Source organism: Pseudonaja textilis, chromosome 14 (genome assembly GCF_049901715.1).
Source record: "Pseudonaja textilis isolate UNSWEBS1 chromosome 14, rPseTex1.2, whole genome shotgun sequence".
Classification (NCBI taxonomy): Eukaryota; Metazoa; Chordata; class Lepidosauria; order Squamata; family Elapidae; genus Pseudonaja; species Pseudonaja textilis.
This window is the reverse complement of record NC_142003.1, coordinates 14,082,023-14,103,266: the sequence shown is the minus strand read 5'-3', so window position 1 is coordinate 14,103,266 and position 21,244 is coordinate 14,082,023. Positions and strand designations below refer to the sequence as shown.

Here is a 21,244-nt window from a genome sequence, read left to right as displayed (position 1 = left end):
AGCTCGTGAGGCGTTGAGCCCCGGCGCCCGTCCTCTCATCCGCCGTCCCACGATGGCGGCCAAGGAGTGCCGGCGGCTGGACGCGGCGCTGGCCCGGCAGCTGCTGTCCCAGACGGAGGCGATGCTCTTCGACTGCGACGGCGTGCTGTGGCGGGGCGAGGCGGCGCTGCCTGGCGCGGCCGAGACGCTGCACCGCCTGGAAGCGCACGGCGCGAAGCGGCTCTGCTACGTGACCAACAACTCCTCACGGACGCGCCAGGCCTACACCGAGAAGCTGCGGCGCCTGGGCTTCCCGCCCGCGGAGCCCGGCCAGGTCTTCGGCTCCGCCTACTGCGCCGCGCGGCACCTCAGCCGCGCGCTCCCGCCGGGCGCCGCCGCCTACGTGCTGGGCGGGCCGGCGCTGAGCGCGGAGCTGGAGGCGCTGGGCGTGGCCCACCTGGGCGTCGGCCCCGCCCCCGAGCCGGGCTCCGCCCACTTCGGCGCGCGCGCCCCGCTGGACCCCTCGGTGCGCGCCGTGCTGGTGGGCTACGACGAGCACTTCGCCTACGGCAAGCTCTGCCTGGCGCTGCGCTACCTGCTGCGGGGCGACGGCGACGGGCGCGGCTGCCTGCTGGTCGGCACCAACCGCGACAACCGCCTCCCGCTGGAGGGCGGCAGCGCAGTGCCCGGTACGTGGCGGCCGCGGGGGGACGGAGCCCCGCTGCTGGATGCACCGGGCGGCCCACCTTTGCAACCCGCCAGTAGCCAGAAAAGAGAGGGCGGGGGTGGAGGGTGGGGGTCAAGTAAAGCCGGGGCGGTGGAGTTCTAAGCAACTCGTGCAGGCAGTCCTCGACTTAGGACCACGGTTTATGTTGCTAAGCGAGGCACTGGTGCAGTGACACTTTGACCCGTTTTACGACTTTCCTTGCCACAGTGAACCATTAACACCGCGGTCCCCAAACTGGGCAACTTTGAGACTTGTGGGATTCAACTCCCAGAATTCTCCAGCCAGTCTTTCTGTTGAGTCAGCTAATCATATTTTCTTTGTGGTTATATCACTTTGTAAGTTCGTATTTATCCACCAAGATCCCAGACCTTTCTCCTTTTTGGTGTCCTTGAAGCCAACTATCAAATTTTGGGACTTTGTGTTTGTTCCTGTTGAAATCCCCATTTCTGGCTTCTGCCCTTTGCCTACTAACTTCTCCAGATGAGTTTTAAGATCCCTGCGTTAATATCCAGATGCAATTTTGCTAGCTTTTATTGGTGCAAAAAAACTTACTGCTAGGAGCAGTTTTAAATCTAGTTGCTGCACAGCCAGATAATAGATTTATGTTTGAGCTAAATATGTAGTTGTCTGCTTGAACTAATTTCTCAAACTTTGAAGCCAATTCTTCATTTCGGTCCTGGTCATTCATACCTAGGCAGCAGTAATTGTGTAGTATCCTCTCCTGATTAACCCAGAGCTTAAAATGAGGTGTGCGGGAGTTTCCTCTTCTCCTGCATCCTTCCACGGGGCTGTTGCTGTCACAGGCCAAATCAGAGCCCTTAGAAGACTGGAGTGTTTCTTTCTTCGCCTTAGCATTTAATCTACATGGCTCTTAATCTGATATTCCACATGTTTAGAGCAGAGGTCTCCAACCTTGGCAACTTTAAGACTTGTAGACTTCAACTCCCAGAATTGAATGCTGGCTGGAGAATTCTGGGAGTTGAAGTCCACAACTCTTAAAGTTGCCAAGGTTGGAGACCTCTGCATTAACAGAAAACTAGCAACCCTGATGGTGTTAGTGAATCTGGCTTCTCCCGTTGCTTCCCAGAAGGTCGCAAAGGGTGACCATGACCAACAGTCATATGTGTGAGTCAATTGCCAAGCATCCGAAATTTGATAAGGTGACCATGGGGATGTTGCAATGGTCGCAAGTGTGAAAGACTGTCCTAAGTCACTTTTTTTTTCAGTGCCGGTGTAACTTTGAACAGTCACTAAGTGAACTGTTGTAAGTCGAGGACTACCTGTACTTGGGCCACTCAGAAGCCTCTTTGGCTCAGCTAAGGCTCCGAGGCTCTGCAAGATCACATCTCTTGCCTTCCCACTAGTAAATTCTTAGCTTGATCCAGTGACTTATACGCTAAACCTCTTTCAGTTTAATCCTAAGAGGGAAAGGCATAACCCTAAACAACCTTATACTAATTATACTGGGAATAGAGATTTTTTTTCTTGGAATTGTGTTAGTGGAAGCTGCATACAGCCCCCTCCCCCAGCAGTAAAGCCCCATTCACAGGTCCTGGATTAAAGCCACGTGTAGAGTAATAATCATTATTTAATTGGTTTATATCCTGCTGTTCCATCCAGTATCTGTGATGTTCAAATATAAGTAAATACCATTTAGAACAGACTTTGGGTCTAATAGGGCATTTAACAAGCTATCCTATCCCAGTTCCACCGTTTGTGTTGTTACAAAACATTCCATGCGTGGCTAGGAAGATGGAGAGAGTGATGTGCACATGAGAATATTAAGTATTCTGTGCGTGAAACATTGTCAATGCCTAAGGAAAAGCAGGGAACAGCACATGGATGTGTCGTGGGTGGCACATGGAGGAGGAGAGGAGAGAGAGGCCTTCACCTACATAAGACCAGTTAGATTTTGTTTTACCCAGAATAAATAATATGTCCTTGGTTCAACTAGATGATAGTCCACCTAGGACCTGCCAAATGCAATTCGTTTATTTCAGGTTCAAGAACAAAATTTCCCATTTTGTGTATACATGTTCTTTTTTTTCCTGGGATAATGCTTATCACATAACAGAAATAGGGTTCTGTCCACAGAAACTTAAATTCTGTGGTCCTGAAGTCTGTTTATCCATTGCATCATGGTTTTTCATTGCTTAGCTGATGTTTGGAATGATAATTGTGGCATACATGCAGTGGTGGGATTCAGCCAGCTCACACCACTTCAGGAGAACCAGTTATTAACTTTCTGAGCAGTTTGGTGAACTGGTTGTTGGAAGAAATCATTAGGGCAGAGAACCGGTTGTTAAAATTATTTGAATCCCACCACTGCATACATGCATTTCCTTCTAGTGTTGCCATCACTCCCTGGATCTGGGGATGTGCTGACTTTGGATCTGAAGCTGAAAAAGCCTTTTGGAACAGGCATAGCTGCAAGGACACCACTTCTACAGTCCCTCCATTAAGAAGTGGCATTTCTTCTGGGATTGCATGGTGGCCATAAAATCCAGCAAAACAAAAGCTTGAGCAAAGGCAACGCAAGCAAAAAGTTGTGTCAACTTCAGGCCCGAAGGGGCAGGACATCCCCAACTTCAGCCATACAGGGTTTTTTTTTCCTATAGCAAAGTAAAGACTAAGTTATATGGCCTGCTCTGGTTTGCACCAGTTCCTCACTACTGCATCTGCCCGCCCCCCAAACCCTTTGCTTGCTGATTTCTTCATTTTTTTCCTCTTTTTTTGGTCTGTCTTCCTTTAGGGACGGGCTGCCTTGTCAAGGCAGTGGAGACAGCTGCAGAGCGGGAAGCCTTCATTGTGGGCAAGCCCAGCCGCTTCATGTTTGAGTGTGTGGCCAGCGAGTTTAAGATTAACCCTGCGCGCACAATCATGGTTGGTGACCGCCTGGACACAGACATCCTCATGGGCAACACCTGCGGCTTGACCACCCTCCTCACTCTCACCGGGGTCACGACACTGGATGAGGTTAAGGGCCACCTCAACAGCGGCTGTCCTGAACGCAGAAACCTGGTCCCCGATTATTACGTGGATAGCATAGGGGACCTCCTCCCTGCTCTCACCGATTAAGGAAGGGAGATGCTCTGCAGAGGTCTTTCTTCACCCCAAGGCACCTGCAGTCTCTTCAGGCTGGTAGTATTTTCTCAGTTACTGCGGTGCACGCAATTGCTGCTTGCAAAAGTAAGATGATTTTCGTGCACAACATTCAAATTGAGTTCTCTGTTTACAAATTCCTGTTTAAAAAATGCACTTTGAAAGAAAGAGGGAAGTGTGTGTGTGTGTGTGTGTCTATCAGCTTTCAGACACATCAAGCTGTGTCTGGCTGGTGTTCAAGTATCAGGGTGGAGGCCTGTTCATCTGAGCTGACGGACTGAGCAGGCTTCTGTTTAAACCTTGCACTGTGGTGTTTTGTAATGCAATCTTTGGAAATTCAGGGAATTGAGCAGTCTTAAGGGCAGCTGCTCTGGTATCTGAGACTTGATTTTAAGGTTGGTTTTTGTGATTACTTGGGTTCTGGGTCAGATATTTCAGGGGAATGGAAATCATTGTGTATCCATTCGTAATTTTTTTGCTCCTGCCCAGTGGCATTTGCACTGCTTTATATGCAAAACAAGAAATACACCATCAGGCTTCATACGTTTCTCTAGACATTCTTTAGAATTTCTGATTATGGTGCCTATTTTAACAGCCTATTGCAAATTGGTTTTATTGGTCAAACATGTAAAAAAAAAGTCCATTCAGAAATCAGATTGAATCGTATTTGAATTATTTGACTAAGTGTCAGGATAGAATGCTGAGTTCATTTATCAGTCAGTTGATAGTGGGAATTCTTCATGGCAACAGTGAATTTACTAGCATTTTGTTCTTCAGTATCTTAAATAGATGCAGGGTTGTTTTTTTCTTAAAGCCATTTTGAAGTCAGTGTTGATGAAGCAACTATATTAACATATTTAGTGCTTCCTATTGGAATCTTCTGGGTTGTTGATAGGACACAAGAAACATCTTTTGCAGATCTTTCTTGGCACTTGCCGAAAACAGATGTATGAACCATTTTTGCCTTGTCGGTCTGCAGTAAACATGACTGCACTTTTGAGGTGCTCAGGTAGTTTTCTTGCAGAATCAGTTGCCAGATTGTCACCTTTAATAAGTATGTAGACAAAGACTTTAAAAAATTGGGAGCCAAGGAAAGATACTTCTTTTTTTGCTTCAAATGTATTTCAGTTATCTTGCATGGGCAGCATTTTCAATATTGAAGGTGCTTGAAATTTCTGACTTTTTCATACAGCAATAATTGCATTATCTATAGTGGAAGACATTCTGCGATTATAAATTACATTAATCTCTCCACTGCTTTTGAAGTGCTAAAAGATAGATGATTACGTCTTCAAATAATTTTTCTCTTTTTTCCTTTTCAGTTTATCAGCTTTTTATTTGTAAGTCTAAAAAATTGTTCTCTTTTGATTATGTAAACTCTGTGAACCAATAAAAAAAGAAAAGAAAATGGATCTCTTGGGAGGACTTGTTCTGAGACAGTTCCAGAAAGATTCAGGACCATGTCAAATCTACATTAAATGCTTAGATGGTCAGAGCAGTTGCTCAAACAAGCTGGCCACAAAGTGGAACCGGCCATCTGCTTTCATTGTATCTTTTCTTAACAAGCTGCACTGTCAAATTCTCAAGTGGGCACTGTAAAACTGCTATCTAACTTCAGTCCAGACACATTAAAGTCACATTAAACATAATGTTTGCTTCCTTTTTGTGTGTGTCATCTTTTCATTTTACACTAAAGGAAAAATTTTTTCCCTTAGGAGTATTTTAAATGAGACCCCCAAGGCACCCCTACATATATTGATTTATTGATAGGTTGGGTAAGGAGAAACCATTAAGCAAAACCTGGAACAGGGCTGGGGTTACAAAGATGGGCATTTTACTGCTTCTATTTGATTGGTTACAACACAGCAAGGCACTCAATGTGAACCATATAGAACATTCTCCTTCCAGAAGTTAGTGTACCCTGGTACTGCTGGCCTTTCATAAGGCCCTAAAGACTTGATTCTTTGCCCAGGAAGCCCCCGCTGTGTGTGGTCTGTATGCAGTTCAAAATTCAGGTGGTCATTTTTATAGTCTAAAGCAGGGGGCTCCAACCTTGGCCACTTTAAGACTTGTGGACTTCAACTCCCAGAATTCCCCAGCCAGCATGGAGTTGAAGTCCACAAGTCTTAAAGTGGCCAAGGTTGGAGACCCAGAGCTAAAGCCCTATAGTCTTTAAGGGATGGGGCCAGGGTAATTTTGAGGTCACCTTTCCACATAATTTCTGCCCATCCTGCTAGATCTGGCCAGGATTGGTATGTTCTGGCTCCTCTTTATGTATGGTCACCCGGTAGAGGCTGGGTCTCTTATGGTGCCTATCTTTCAGGATAGCTCTCCCCCCCCGCGTCCCTCCCCAGATACCAGCCCTTCTCCCTGTTGGCCTTCAGAAAAACGGTGATGACCTGGCTTTTTCATCAGGCAGCGGGGTAAGGAAGTTGATGGACAAGGTGTAGAATGGTTGAAAGATGATGGTGAGAATTCTCAAGGCCTCATCTTGGCTTGTTATAAATTATCTCGGCCCATCCGTCTCCTGTGAGACCATAGTTTTCAATGTAACCCATCCCCCAAAGGAGGCAAGGTTTGAGTCAAGTCGTAATTCGTTGAACTGCATCCAGAATTGTGGTGCTTCTCAGCATATGGGGTCTTTTTTTCCCTTAACATCTTCCAACAACTGTTTACGTGCCTTACTCCAAAGGACTGTTCTAGGAAGGCTTTAACAAAAGCTTGCAATAATTAACAGCATGAATAAAAGAAATGTGGGAAATGGAAGTTGAAGTTGGGAATTTTCTCCTCCCCCCAAGGAACATCAAATGAATTGCAAACTCCACGAGGGTGTTTTTGAGTCCATACAGTAAAAATAGTGTTTGGCGTCAGGCTCTGATGAGTCCAACAAGTTCAATTGCTGCTGCAGCAGGACAGACTTCTGGCAAGAAGGAAGATTGCAAAACCTCACAAAAAGAATAAGCAGAATATCTGGCACACCTTTCTGCTGCCTTGGAGACGGGGGCCTCCAGAGGAAAAGGATCAAGTCCGGATTTTCCCTAGGGACATCAAATGGCTCTGGATCTGGAAGAGATCTGTATTTTACTGGAGCTAGAGCACTCCTTGCAACCCACCATAAGAAGTCTACATCAAAGGGATCTTCTCATCTCCCGCTCCATCAGCCAACTCCAAATGAATTCTATCTGAAACCCAATACATGCTAGCATCCAATTTACACCCCAGGTCCCTTCCCCAAAAACCCAGCTGGCATATGGTCACTGAGTAAAAAGGCACGTTCGGTAGTCATGAACCCCAGTTGTGCCCCACCTACTCCCCAAAGGAACTAAGAAGCAGTTCCAGAAGCCAAATAGATTTGTTTGAAGCGGGGAATTTTTGGAAAACAAGATTATAAAGCAAAGGGTTGCACTGGTGTCTTTATCAGCAAAGGAACTTTGTGGCCAGACAGGTTTGTACCCACAAAAGGACCGGGTTGATCTATAGTTGCAAACCCAAAACTCACAAATGCAAACCCATCTCAGCCCTAGCACGTCTCCTCCTTAGACTAGACATACCCAGTTTACTAGCAAACTAGAGGGACTGCAGAGCTCAGCTTTTCAGGCATAATAGAGGGAGGGTTGTGGGAACGGTGCCCAGTTTTAAGCTCGAGCTGTGCTGTGCACAAATACACTTGTTTGAAGGTGGGGAATGAGAAGGCTTGGTATAAAAGCATTTCATCTCCTCCATCCCACCTCTTGTTATCAGAGGGTCTCAGAAGGAGGAGGGAGGCTGGTGTGATCTCTTGCCAGGTAGGATTGCTTGGCCAGAGAAGAGGGCAGGTGTGCCACAGAAAGATGACAAATGATGACAGGCCCGGGTGGCCCAGATCTCAGAGCAGGCTTGCTCTGGAATCTCTTTTCAGTCCTCTAGCAGGACTCTATAAAGCCTTAGAAAGGCCACACCTAGACTACTGCATCCAGTTTTGGTCATCGCTCTATTAAAAAAGATGTTGAGACTCTAGAAAAAGTGCCGAGAAGAGCAACCAGGATGATGAGGGGACTGGAGACTAAGGCATATAAAGAACGGTTGCAGGAACTGGGCCTGGCTAGTCTCGGGAAGAGAAGGACCAGGGGAGACAGGAGAGCAGCCTTCCAATATTTGAGGGGCTGCCACAGAGAGGAGGAGGGGGTCAAGCTATTTTCCAAGGCACCTGTAGGCTAGACAACAATGGATGGAAACTGATCAAGGAGAGATTCAACCTGGAAATAAGGAGGAATTTCCTGACAGAACAATCAACCGAATGGAACAGAAGTTGCCTTCAGAGGTTGTGGGAGCTTCATCACTTGAGGCTTTCAAGAAGAGACTGGACTGCCATCTGTCAGAAATGGTGTAGGATCTCCTGCTTTTGGGGGGGGGGTTGGACTAGATGACCCTCAAGATCCCTTCCAACTGTTAAAGACATCAAGGAATATGGAGAGCTGACTAGTCCTGCTTACTTAGTGTCCGTGCAGATTGCAAACGGAGAGTTTTCTGCACAATGGGGGGATATGGTGAGCTTTGGGTTTGCATCACTCTCTTTTCAACTCCAGGTGAGAAGAGTGTGGCCACCTGGAGCTGACCTGTGGCCAATCTTGAAATCCTTTAGTAGGTGCAGATCAAACAGCAAAGTTGTGAGCTAGGTTGGGAAAAAAAATCAAAATAATCTTCAAACCAGGCAAGCCCCTTCCACATTGCTGTCCTGATAGTTACTTTTCGTGCCATGGACGAAACAGGAATCGAAGCTCCTTTTCACGCTTGCAAAGGAAATTTGCATACTCAAAAGTGCAGATGTTCTCTACTTTCTCAAAACAGGAAGTCTAGAACTTTCCTCCCACAAGGGCCTTGCAACCTTGAAGGAGATAGAAAGAGAGGGCTGGGGAGGGAGGAAGAGGAAGGGTAGGGGAAACCAAAGGAAGCAACTGTATTTCACAACAGACATGGTTTTGTGACATATTGACGGCATTCGCACAACATTCTCAAGTTGGTCTATGAATTCACCCAGTTTCTGAGTTTTCAGAAAAAAACGAAGCGTAAGCTAATCAAAAAGCCATTTGAAACTAACAATCAAATACAGCAAATGGACTCTATCAAAACAAAGTTGTGGGAGAAAACTGTTTTCTTATCTGATGGCTTCTTGTCCCTGAGGTTCCAAAATTAGAATAGAACAGAACAGAACAGAACAGAACAGAACAGAATAGAATAGAATATAAAATAGAGCAGAACAGAACAGAACAGAACAGTACAGAACAGTTGGAAGGGACCTTGGAGGTCTTCTAGTCCAACCCCCTGCCTAGGCAAGAAACCCTGCACCACTTCAGACAAAAGTTTGTCCAACATCTTCTTAAAAACTTCCCGTGTTGGAGCATCCATAATTTCTGGAGGCAGGTTGTTCCACTGGTTAATTGTTTCAACTGTCAGGAAATGTCTCCTTAGTTCTAAGTTGCTTCTCTCCTTGATCAGTTTCCACCTCCTTTTCCTTGTGCGTGGAAATAAGCAGGTGAAAATGCGGGGAGCAAAGAGCATCTCTCTGGAGGGAGTGGAAGACGAAACGCTGGAGCTGGTAGGCAAGCCAGGCATTCGCCACCCACCCACCACCCCCAACCTTTGCTCTCGGGGCCTGGGGGCAGACAGCTGCTCTCCCCCAGCCAGGTTCCTTCCTCCAAGGAAAGGCTGCGGAGCCCTGGAACATCTGCCAGCGTGCAAGGGCCCTGACACAAAGCCCTCGATTGTGCTCCCATGAATGCCTCGGCTGTCTCTCCGGGCAGGGCAGGGCAAGCCTCACTGGGGCCCGGCCAGCATCTCTCTGCAGCCCCCCTTCCCTCCACCCACTAGGTAGTCTGAGTTTCACCTCCACATGCCTCTGCCCAGGCTGGGAATCCGGGGGCACTGCTCACCTGGCTCTCCTGGGCACCTTCTTGAGTTTCTAACGGGGAGCTTTGGAATTGCAAAGCCTCGACTCACTTCAAGGAAAAGGGAGATCTGGCATGGAGGAGCAGGCCGTGGCCCACAACACCACTCTCAATGCAGTAAGTAGCCTTCCCTCCCCACCAGGTTTGCCCAGGGAGGGCCGCAGCCCGGACTCCCTGCTTGCAAGGAAGGGGTCGAGTCTTGTGTCCCCAAATGGCTTAGAGCCGCTAGATGCCCTGGGCTCCCTCCATGTTGCCCCGGCGAAGAGAAAAGACGATGCTTAAGTGAAGCCCCTCCATCGCTCCTGGGTCCAGCGCTACTCCATAGGTTGAAAACTCCGCAGCCTGCTTTCGAATCTCCTTTCCCCACGTAGAGAACCACCTTGGAGGCACCTGCTAGCTACCATGTCCCGTAAGGAATTAATCTCCTCGGGGTTCCCACAACCAGACGCCTTGGTCTGGCTGGCCCTTCACATCTGGAAGGACCCATTTGGAGAGGCTGAAGGGGGAGCTTTGTGTTGTAGGTGCCATTAGATGAGAGCGCTAGTCTGAGAGCAAGTCCCACATTAATCCTTTCTCGGAAAAGATGCTCAGGTAATTACGTTTCTTCTTTGCTGTAAGTTTATACATTCTTTGTATGTGTGTTTGTGTACATGTATATTGAGAGAGAGAGAGATAAATGGAGAGAGAGAGAGATGAGATACGTAGATGAATAGAATAGAAAAAGAATAGAGTAGAGTAGAGTAGAGTAGGATAGGATAGGAGTAGAATAGAATAGAGTAGGGTAGGGTAGGGTAGGGTAGGGTAGGATAGGAGTAGAACAGAACAGAACAACAGAATAGAATAGAATAGATTAGATTTATTCTTTATTGGCCAAGTATAATTGGACACACAAGGAATTTGCTTTGGTGCATATACTCTCAGTGTTCATGAGAAAAAAAATACATAATAGAGAGATGATAAAAGATAGATAGATAGATAGATACTATAGATAGATACCATAGATAGATACGATAGATAGATAGATAGATAGATAGATAGATAGATAGATAGATAGATAGATAGATAGATAGATGAAAGAAAGAGAGAGGGAGGGAGGGAAGAATGGATAGGCAGGCAGGCAAACACAGGCAGGCAGGCAGTTGTATAGATATAGATTAGATAGATTAGATATAGATAATCAATCTGATAACCAAAATAAGTCAGTTGGATGCCATATTTTCTAGGGCTACAGGAAGACCGTACAATTTACAGATTATTTACATGCTGTGGCCAAGACAAATTTCTCTAACTCTTGGGAATATCTATAGCTTTTGAAAACTTGCACATCAAGCAATGGCCCTAAATATTAGTTTACATTATCTTACATAATTCTGATTAAGATCCCTGGAGGAGTTTGCTCCATTCCAGCGCTATGCATTTCACACAGTTCAAAAATAACTGGGTGATATCTTCACTGTTCAATCAGTGAAACCGACAATGGAATCCAGGCACTTTTTTGAGGACTAATTTTCCCTCTCTTCCATTTAGGAAAAGCCCCCTCCAGTGGAATCCCACAACCCCTCCAGGATATTTGGGGCCACCCTCTCCATTCTGTTGACCTGTGGAATTATCTGCATCATGGTGGCAGCAACTGTCAGCTTCACCCAGGTTTCGCCCAAGGTAAGACGTGGCCTTCTGCCAGGCACTGTTAGCCCCAACGCTCAATTCTTTTGCAAGGAAGTAGCCGAAAAATTATTCTCTCCATCTGTCTGAGCAAGACAAGGCTGCGGCCTTGCAAAAACCATGCTGAAGACACTCTCAGTTTGAAGGAGGGAAGCCATCATCCCTTTGAAGAATGGATAGCATGCTGGGAGAAGGAGGAGGAGGGGGGAGAGAAGGAGGAAGAGGAGAGCCCTTTTTTAAAAAAAGATTTCTTTTATCCCATCTTTATATCTTTTGGTAAATAACTCAAGGCAGTGAAAATGCTTAATACGTCTTCCCTATTGACAACCCTATGAGGTGGGACTGGGCTGATAGTGAGTGACTGGCCCAAAGCTACATCCACGTCTAAGGCAGGATTAGAACTCGCCACCTCCTGGCTTCTAGGCCAGCTCCTTCACTACTACACCAAACCGGCTCTTTCTTCCTGTTATCTTCCACAGATTGTTCAATTTGTATAAAATATTTTTTTTTTCCTACCAAATTGCATTGATAATACTAGAGGTATATCAACCTTCGTAGAAGAATAGAGAAGACAATAGAATCCTAGAGTTGAAGGGGCCTTTTGAGGCTGTCCAGTCCAACCTTTTGCTCAGGGCAGGAATCCAAATTCTTTCGTCCCAGACAAAGGGCAGCCCGATCCTCCTTGTGACCCCTCTTGGTAATCGGCTGCCCTGTCAAAACTGCTCTTAATCATATAATGCCACTGAAACCTATGAGATTTAATCTCTTATTTTATTGAAATGTATGAGGTTTAATCTTAAAAATGGGGCGGGGGAGGGGAAATGGCATGGATCTGTGTGCAAGACAAGAAGGGCAACAACCTCCATGCACACAGAAGTCTGTACTTCCTGGGTCTGCAGTTCATTAAAGCAACTGCATCTTTTTCCAGGATCAGCTGCTTGATCCCAAGACAAACTACCACTGCTTTAAAGATTCGCACGCAATCTGTCTGCAATTTTTCAGTCCCGTGTGGGCCAGAAGAACTTATCAGCATCTAGTTTGAAAGGCTGAACAGTCCTACCAAAACGGAATAAACCCCCATGAAATGCTCAAAAGCTAATTATTATTCTTCGTTGTCAAACCACAGAGAAGTACTATTTTGAAGTCCTAAACTGGGAATAGGAATAGGAATAGGAATAGAATGGAATGGAATAGAATAGAATAGAATAGAATAGAATAGAATAGAATAGAATAGAATAAATTAAGAATGTAATGGAATAGAATAGAATGGAATGGAATGGAATAGAATTAAGAATAGAATGGAATGGAATGGAATTAAGAATAGAATGGACTGGACTGGACTGGAATGGAATGGAATGGAATAGTGCGCGCTTTGGGCACCCGAGTGCTGAAAGGGTTAGCCATCACTGACCAATACCATTTCAGACAAGTGTCTCTAGTCCATGGCTGTCATCTCCGGCCCAACTCCTAGTGGGGGTCAAAGGGCAGATCTGGTCTTTATCTCATGTAGTGACGTGGTCTGGAACTGGGTGATGCTGCCATCGGTGCCCGGTCACAGGCAAAACACTTCTGTTGGCCTTGAGTTCCCTTGGCTGCACCCTCCTGCAGGGATTTGGGCAAGGGTGGGATTCTACAGGTTCGCACCTATTCGCTAGAACCGGTTTTTAACATTCTAAGCAGTTCGGAGAACCGGTTGTTAGAAGAAATTACTGGGCTAATCCTGTAAGGAAGGCAGGAAGGAAACATTCTGGGGTTGCTTACAGAAACTGCTTCCCCGTTAACCCTTATTACATTCTTGGCAGGACTAGACTTCCTGTCTCTGGAACTTCTCTGGAGTTTTTTTCCCCTCCTTTGCTGGTACTTTGCTTGTGTGAAGGGACCATTCAAAGTTACAGTGGCACTGAAAAAGTGACTTATGACCATTTTTCACACTTACGGCTGTTCCAGCATCCCCACAGTCACGAGAGGCCAGGCGAGGAGATGCGTGCCTCGATGTGAGTGATATTGAGTTGGCCACACCCAGCCAATAACATGACCACCAAGCCACACCCACCTAGTCACATGACCACTAAGCCATGCCCACACCTAAGCCACGCCCACAGAACCAGTTGTTAAAAATTTGAATCCCACCTCTGGGTTTGGAACACAATTGTATAGTTCTCTCTCCCCTCCTCCCCCAGGCACCAGATGGACCCTACTGGGTTTTAAGGAACTTTGGTTGTTTCTGGTGCCGTTTGATCCAAGTCCTTGGTCATCACTTGAATGAGAACCGGAATCGCACCTTCCAGAAGAACTGATTGCATCTGCAGAAGAGATGCCAGGAGCACACCTGCAGTGAAGCAAATTCTACCCCATGCAATCCTGGCAAGGATTATTCTTAAGGATTATCTTGCACTAACAAAGATGGGGGTGATGGTAGAAATAGCTATTTTTTTCTGCCTACATCACATCTGAAGAGAACTGGTCAATAATCTGCTTAATTAGATGTGGTATTCAGCCGGTTCTGACCAGTTCTGGATAAATTTTGAGCAGTTCGGAGAACTGGCCAATCCCACCTCTGACTGGCCCTGCCAACCCCATCTCTTCTCTGCCTCCCATTGAGTCCCAGCTGATTGGCTGGGTCTTCTTTGGTTGCTCTTCAGAGGAGAACGGAGCTGGAAAGCAGGTTAGTGAGGTGGGGAGGGAAGGGGGATTTTATAGTATCCTTCCCCTGCCATGCCCACCAAGCCACGCCCACAGAACCACTAGTAAAAAAAAAATGATTCCCACCAGTGTGCTTAATATGACTTAGTTCCTTCTGGATAAAGGAGGGAAAAATATTTGCAGAGTATCATTCGTCCCAAATCGGTCAGTCAGAAAAGGAAGACTTGAATCCATTGTTAATGAAAGTACACTTTACTAAAGCCAAGTGGTTACAGAAGAAGCAAAACCAGATCTGGGATTTTCACGCCCAAAGCATCTGGTTAACGTTTCCCTTGTTCCCAACTTTCCCCCTGGTTATCTTTAAGCGTCCAATTAAACTGTTTGGGTAAAAGTCCCTGGCTTTCTAGCCTGGTTCTGCATTCCATTATGTGACCTTGGAGCAGCTGGCGGCTCTCAGAGAACAGCACAATGTGTAGTTTCGATTCCTCTCGTGCTAGTCCTCCCCCCCCCCCAGCTTATCCCCCCCTTCAGTCCCTCCCTCACCATGACAGTCCTGGCATAGAGACTCTGCAAGGACTATTCCTGGCATCTGGGTTGAGTTACTCAGATTAACTCGAAGTTGGATTTTAACTGTGCAGATCCTAGGGAGATACCTGAGGTGGGAATCTAGCATCATTTTCTGGGAGGACTTTGAGCCATTTGGTCCTGGTGAAGAAAGCAGGATGCTTGGAGCTTGTGAGTTCGGTCATCTGTGTCTTAAATTGAGATGATCTCTCCAGTAATGTAAAGTAAAGCAGAAAGTGAAGGTGTCGTGGATTTATCCGCATCCTCTCCATTAATTACAATTCGGACAACCGTATCAGAGCAGCCTCAAAGTGAAATCTCACAATGTCCCATGCATCAGAAGAACATGGTGGACTGGAGGCTAAAACATACGATGAACGGTTGCAGGAATTGGGCATGGCTAGACTAGGGAAGAGAAAGACCAGGGGAGATATTAGCAGTGTTCCAATATTTGAGGGGCAGCCACAGAGGGGAAGAGGTCAAGCTGTTTTCTAAAGCACTCAAAGGCCAGACAAGGAACAATGGCTGGAAACTGAACAAGGAGAGATTCAACCTGGAAATAAGGAGACATTTTCTGACAGTGAGAACTATCAACCCGTGGAACAGAAGTTGCCTTCGGAAGTTATGGGAGCTTCATCATTGGAAGCTTTCAAGAAGAGATTGGACCGCCATTTGTCAGAAATGGTGTAGGGTCTCCTTTTGGGTCGGGTGGGGGATGACCTACAAGGTTCTTTCCAAATCTGTTAATCTATATTAATCTGTATGGGAGCCAGTCCAATGAAACCCAATGACAATTTCAGTGAGAAGCAAAACCCGCCTTTTTCTGCCCATCAAGAAAGAGCGTATGATGATGTACAATGTCTCGTTCAATCTTCGACTGTCCTGGCTGCTCAGGGCTTCTTGATTGTGACATGAGGTTGGCTATATGTTGATTAACGCTTCCTTCAAGGAGAGGGGGTGATCTCACCTGCTCTGAACAAGGTGAGTCAAGGAGCCATTGCTGGACACCCTAGAACTGGACAATTTTTTTATCTGGTCTCCATTTTTCTTCCTCCTTGGGAGAGTTGTTACTAGAGTGATTGGCTTTAGTTCTAGAGGACCCTGGAAGAAAGTGATTATCTGCATCCTTCCTGGTCAAGTTCAGCATTGTTTACAACACAGAGATGGTTGCACTCAATCAAATTTAATGGGACATCGATGGAGGGAACGCCTCTACACTGCCCCTCCCCCCTTGATTTAACAACAGAATTTGATGGAACTGATTGTGGTCTCCTTAGTGTTCTTAACAGATTGACTGAGTTGGAAGGGACCTTGTTGGTCATCTAGTCCAACCCTGCCTCCAGGCAGAAGACACCATATCATTTCTGACAGATGGCAGTCCAGTCTCCTCTTGAAAGTCTCCAGGGATGAAGCTCCCACAACTTTTGAAGGCAACTTCTGTTCCATGGGTTGATTGTTCTCACTGTCAGAAAGTTTCTCCTTATTTCCAGGTTGAATCTCTCCTTGATCAGTTTCCATTTATTATTCCTTGTCTGGCCTTCGGGTGCTTTGGAAAATAGCTTGAACCCCTCCTCCTCCTCTCCGTGGCAGCCCCTCAAATATTGGAACACTGCCATCATGTCTCCCCCGGTCCTCCTCTTCACTGGACTAGCCAGGCCCAGTTCCTGCAACCATTCTTCATGTTTTATCCTCCAGTCTCTTCATCATCCTGCTTGCTTTTCTCTACACTTTTTCTAGAGTCTCAACATCTTTTTTTATAGTGTAATGACCAAAATTGGATGCAGTATTCCTTCTGGATCAGCTTAGGGGATTGGGACCAGGAGTTGGAAGCTCAAGTTATGGTTTTACCAATGAACCCAACAAGGACTACGACTCCATTATGGCATACTTAACTAAACTTGAAGTACTTAAAACACCAGAAGGCCTTTAATTAAGTACTCTGGTATTCAAAGTACTTCGCTCCCCCTTCGACTGTCCTTGAAAGCCAATATTGGAAGATTCCTCAGAAAGTCAAGGCCCAACAACTGAGGATATGCTTCTAATACAAGCCATTCATACTAGTCTCATCTCACCATTATTGCATAAATAATTAGGCACGTAGGACAATTCTACACACACACATTCACATAGCAACCCTGCTATGACATATAATGTTGCCAGGTTGTGTTACCATTTGTTGGATGATGACCCATGCCATAAATTAGACTTAATGAGCATCTAGTTTGCCACACTAGAGTGCTCTGTAATTTGATATGGTCTTCCACATATTAACCTTTATGTTCCCCTACACCCATCTAATGCTCCTACTCCTTGTTTTTTAGACTCATTTTTTAAATATACACTTTCTGTTTTAATATATTTTCTACCTTTTCCTAGAATACTTTTTAAAAATAAAATTATGATGCTGTTTAATTGACTGGTCTATGACCATAATAAAGATCTCATTTTACCGACCTCAGAAGGATGGAAGGCTGAGTCAACCTTAAGCTCTCTTAGCTTTGTGGTGGCCTAGGGGTAGAGCTCTCACCTCACAATCTGGGAGCTGTGAGTTCAATCCTGGGCAGCGGCAGGTATTTCTTTCTCTGGGCACAGCAAAGAGTGTCTGTCTGTTGTCTATTTGTGTCTCATCAGTAAGATGAAGGAGGTTTATTTGGGTCATCTTGGCAGTTGCAATTGTTCTTAAACCCTTTGGATTATTGTTTACTGCCCAGAGTTCACTGCAGAGGGTTAGATGGCCATATTCATTAAGTGTAATTGGCATTAAAAACAAATGGCAGAGGGAGGCAGCCTGCTTCGAGGAATCCGTATTGGAAGAATTTCCAAAATCAGTTTCCAAAATACTTTATAGATCAAGCAATTCCATCAGCAATGGAGGATTGAAATTGTTGAAAGTGCTGATCAGCTATAAGGACAATATAAAGCCAGGATAATTAAGAAATCATCTCAAAATTATCAGTTACTGGGTATATTTCCATTAGACACTGCTTCCTTTCAAAAAGGAAATAGAACAATTTTCTATATCTTAATGCTTGCAATTACATTTAATATGAGTGCTTGGTGTAGTAGTGTGATGACCCCGGGCGTGGCACAAAGGAAAGCCAGACAGACAATAAGTAGAGGTCCCTTTATTAGCTCCAACTTTGCCCCCAATGTTCTGGTGACCTTCCGGTCTGGAGAAAAACTCTCCCAGGATCCTGCAACAGCCTTTGGCTGCAGATATTCCAATCCATAACTGTGTAAACAGAAAACTTTAAACTATAAATCCAACAAAGCAAGATAAGGTAATAAATCCAGCAGGGCAAGATAAGGAGTTCCACAAGTGAAGTAACACGGCAGTAAATCCAACCAGTTGGGAGGATGCTAGGAACTAAGATAACAGTAGCCAGCATGAGCAATGTTTGTTCTTGACAAACACCCCTCTCAAACTGCCTCTCCTTTAAACTCCCTTCCCAGATGTGCCTTGTGAAGGGAATCAGGGCCCTTTCCTCCCTCGTAAGCCATGCAACCCACGTTGCTCTCTTCTCAGTTCTTCCCTGTGTGCCCTAAGATGAAGAGGGGGTGGGCCTGGGTCCTCCTCTGAGCCCATCTCCCTTGTTCTACCTCTTCCCTGCTTGCCCAGCCTGACTTTGCCCTTCCCCAGTTTCCTCCACAGCCAAAGGAGCCACACTCCCCCTCCCTGTCAGCTGTCCAGCTTCCTCCTCGGATTCAGACTCTGACAGGGACATGACATTTCCTGAGTTCCAACCTGTTGTGGAAGAGAAGACCCAGTAATGAATTTTTTAAGAAACAATGGCCATTTAAGGAAGGAGGGGATGGCTATGCTAGAGTAGTCTTCAACAACATCATGGCCATCGCTGTTGGGCTCTTTGGATGGTCCCTGGAGTGCAATTGTTCATCTTCCTCCTCGGATTCAGACTCCAACGGGGGCATGACAAGTAGTTAGTGTGCCAGTGAGTTCGAATCCCACCTTAGACATGAAGCCAGCTGGGTGGTCTTGGGCCAGTCCCTCAGCCTCCTTGTAAGGTACCCCCAGAATTACATTAATGTCAACTAAGAATCAAGCACAACCAACTGACCCAGCTGGCTTCTACCTCCAAGACTCAGGATCATCTTGGCCCAAATTCAGATACTTCTGGAGAAAGCGACAGCAAACCAGTCCCATTTGCCTCTTTGACGTAAAACAGGAGTGAGCAGTTATGGTCCTTTTTCAATCTATGGAACTTGGACTCCCAGAATTCCTGAGGCAGCGTGGAGTTGAAGTCCACAGGTGATAAAGGGGTCATAGTTGCCCACCCCTGCCATAAAAAGGACCCGGGAAGGGGCAGGGATGGGAAACCTACAAGAAGTGGGTCTGATGTAACTTGTCAAAGCCCTCACACTGTGTGTTGTGTCATTATAGCCTCTTTCGCAGGTAATGCGATTAAACTTCCAGAATCATCCGGGATCCTCGATCAACCAGTCAGTGGTGGTCAGCAAGGCCAAGAAAACCATCACCTACTACCTCACGTCTTCCGGAAATCAAACCACCGCCATCTTGTTTGACTGCAAGAATGTGAGCACACAGACCCTTGGGGCTGCCTTTCCCAGTTAAAGGGGAGAAAGTGGATCTACCTGTGACGGTGTCTTATTTCACAAGGATGCCGGGGTGGATGGGGAGGGAAGAGGCACGTTCTGTGAACAGCCGAGTCTTCAGCCATTTTTAGGAATGGGCTAGTCTAGTGGAGAGAGGGACCAGGGGAGACAGGATAGCAGTCTTCCAATATTTGAGGGGCTGCATAGAGGGGAGGAAAGGGCCAAGCTATTCTCCAAGGCACCTGAAGGCCAGACAAGGAATAATGGATGGAAACTGATCAAGGAGAGATTCAACCTGGAAATAAGGAGACATTTTCTGACAGTGAGAACAATCACAGAAGCTGCCTTCGGAAGTTGTGGGAGCTTCACCACTGGAGTCTTTCAAGAAGAGGCTGGACTGCCATCGGTCAGAAATGGTGTAGGGTCTCCTGCTTGGGTGGGGGCGGTGGACTAGATGACCTCCGAAGTTCCTTCCAACTCTGTTAATCTGTATTGCCAAGACAATGAGATGTGAAGGGAGATGCCCCATTCTGGCAGCACGTGGCTGGGATTCTATGTTGGCAGCCAGCTCTAGGCTAGCAGGGATCAGTCGCTTGCCCCTCGATGGCTCTGGGCTGCTGCTAGCCCCTTCCTCAGAAGGGGAACTCCTTGGACCTCCCACTCCAGGACAGGAGCAGGTATTGGGTGTTCTAGAGTTAAGACTCTGGTCTGACAGGCACCCTCTGATTCTCCCACACCCCAGAACCTGGCAGAATTCCGAAACCCTTTTCCTGCTCCCCACATCTGCAGCACATTTGAATGAGATCTCCAATGGTTTGAGTTGACTTGGCAATTCAAATACAGATTAACAGAGTTGGAAGAGACCTTGGAGGTCATCTAGTCCTACTCCCCATCCAAGCAGATCCTACACCATTTCTGACCGATGGCAGTCCAGTCTCTTCTTGAAAGACTCCAGTGATGAAACTCCCACAACTTCCGAAGGCAAAAGCTGTTCCGCTCGATTGTTCTGTCAGAAAATTTTTTCTCATTTCCAGGTTGAATCTCTCCTGGTTCAGTTTCCATCTATTGTTCCCTGTCTGGCCTTTGGGGGCCTTGGAAAATAGCTTCACCCCCTCCTCCTCTCTGGGGCAGCCCCCCAAATATTGGAAGGCTGTTATCCTGTCTCCCCTGGTCCTTCTCTTTACTAAACTGGCCAGGCCCAGTTCCTGCAACCGTCCATCGTATGTTTGAGCCTCCAGTCCCCTCATCATCCTGGTTGTTCTTCTCTGCACTCTTTCTAGAGTCTCAACATCTTTTTTATAGTGTGGTGACCAAAACTGGATGTAATACTCTAGGTGTGATCCTACTAAGGTTTTTATATAGTATTAGTACCTCCCTTGACTGTATCTCTCTGTTAATGCAACTTAGGATTGTGTTGGCTTTTTTGGCTGCCTGGAAGGACATTCACTGATATAGAAAATTGATATCGCCGCCTGAGTCTCAGCGACTCCAGGTGGCTTATAGAAATAAGCCATTCTTGTTCTGGCTGTTTCTTTGCTGGAGCAAGTGAACCTCAGCAGGCCTGGCTGGCTCTTTGGCATGTGGGAAGGGGGTCTCCCAAGCTTGGGTTGAGGTCTGGTGTAACCCAGTGGCCTTTAATGCAGTGTTCCCCAACCTTTCCAGTTTTGTGGACCGGTGGCAGTAGCAATGGGGGGAGGGGGAGAAGGAGAGGGATTGGTTCTGCACCATTGGTGAGCAAGCGTATGCACCTGCACAGGTTGATTTCCGCAAGTGGCAGTTGCACACATGCTGCTCACACATTGCAGTCCGGGTCCAAACAGGCTGCGGACTTCTACATTAATGGACCTCATGCTTTCTCTGGTTCTCTGCGCAGAGTTACGTCTGCTATAAGCTGGCGGGACACAGCAATTGTTACCTGAAGAAGATGAATGCCTGGGATCAGGATGCTGCCCAGGCTTCCTTCAACCTATCAAAGCACAAGGTGAGTAGCCCGCAACAGCCTGGACTAAGAAGAATCTAGCCAATTCATCTGTCCGTCTGTCCATCCCTCCCTCCCTCCCTCCATTCACTC

The 21,244-nt window shown here is 46.5% G+C and overlaps 2 protein-coding genes across 4 annotated transcripts in view; both read left to right on the top strand.

Moving 5' to 3' along the window:
• Positions 1 to 11: 11 nt before the first annotated feature.
• PGP (phosphoglycolate phosphatase) lies at positions 12 to 5,470 on the top strand. Its single transcript, XM_026704084.2, has 2 exons — positions 12 to 668; positions 3,459 to 5,470. Exons 1-2 carry the CDS (start codon positions 53 to 55, stop codon positions 3,782 to 3,784), a joined length of 942 nt encoding a protein of 313 aa, XP_026559869.1. The 5' UTR covers positions 12 to 52; the 3' UTR covers positions 3,785 to 5,470.
• Positions 3,794 to 21,244, top strand: part of BRICD5 (BRICHOS domain containing 5) — a 23,432-nt gene continuing 5,981 nt past the window's right edge. Inside the window, exons 1-4 of one of the 3 annotated variants that reach the window (XM_087912617.1) lie at positions 3,794 to 3,895; positions 11,260 to 11,391; positions 19,001 to 19,153; positions 21,047 to 21,154. In XM_087912617.1, the coding sequence (XP_087768743.1) occupies positions 3,794 to 3,895; positions 11,260 to 11,391; positions 19,001 to 19,153; positions 21,047 to 21,154 (495 nt within the window). Of the gene's footprint in view, positions 3,896 to 9,640; positions 9,850 to 9,939; positions 10,324 to 11,259; positions 11,392 to 19,000; positions 19,154 to 21,046; positions 21,155 to 21,244 lie in introns of those variants that run through there. The other 2 variants (XM_026704082.2, XM_087912615.1) reach the window with 2 other exon arrangements.

Bases quoted from the DNA above. Each gene is read 5' to 3' on its own strand.
- PGP (XM_026704084.2), top strand. From the start codon at position 53: ATGGCGGCCAAGGAGTGCCGGCGGCTGGACGCGGCGCTGGCCCGGCAG. The intron at 669-3,458 runs GTACGTGGCGGC...GTCTTCCTTTAG, and splicing joins GGGCGGCAGCGCAGTGCCCG to GGACGGGCTGCCTTGTCAAG.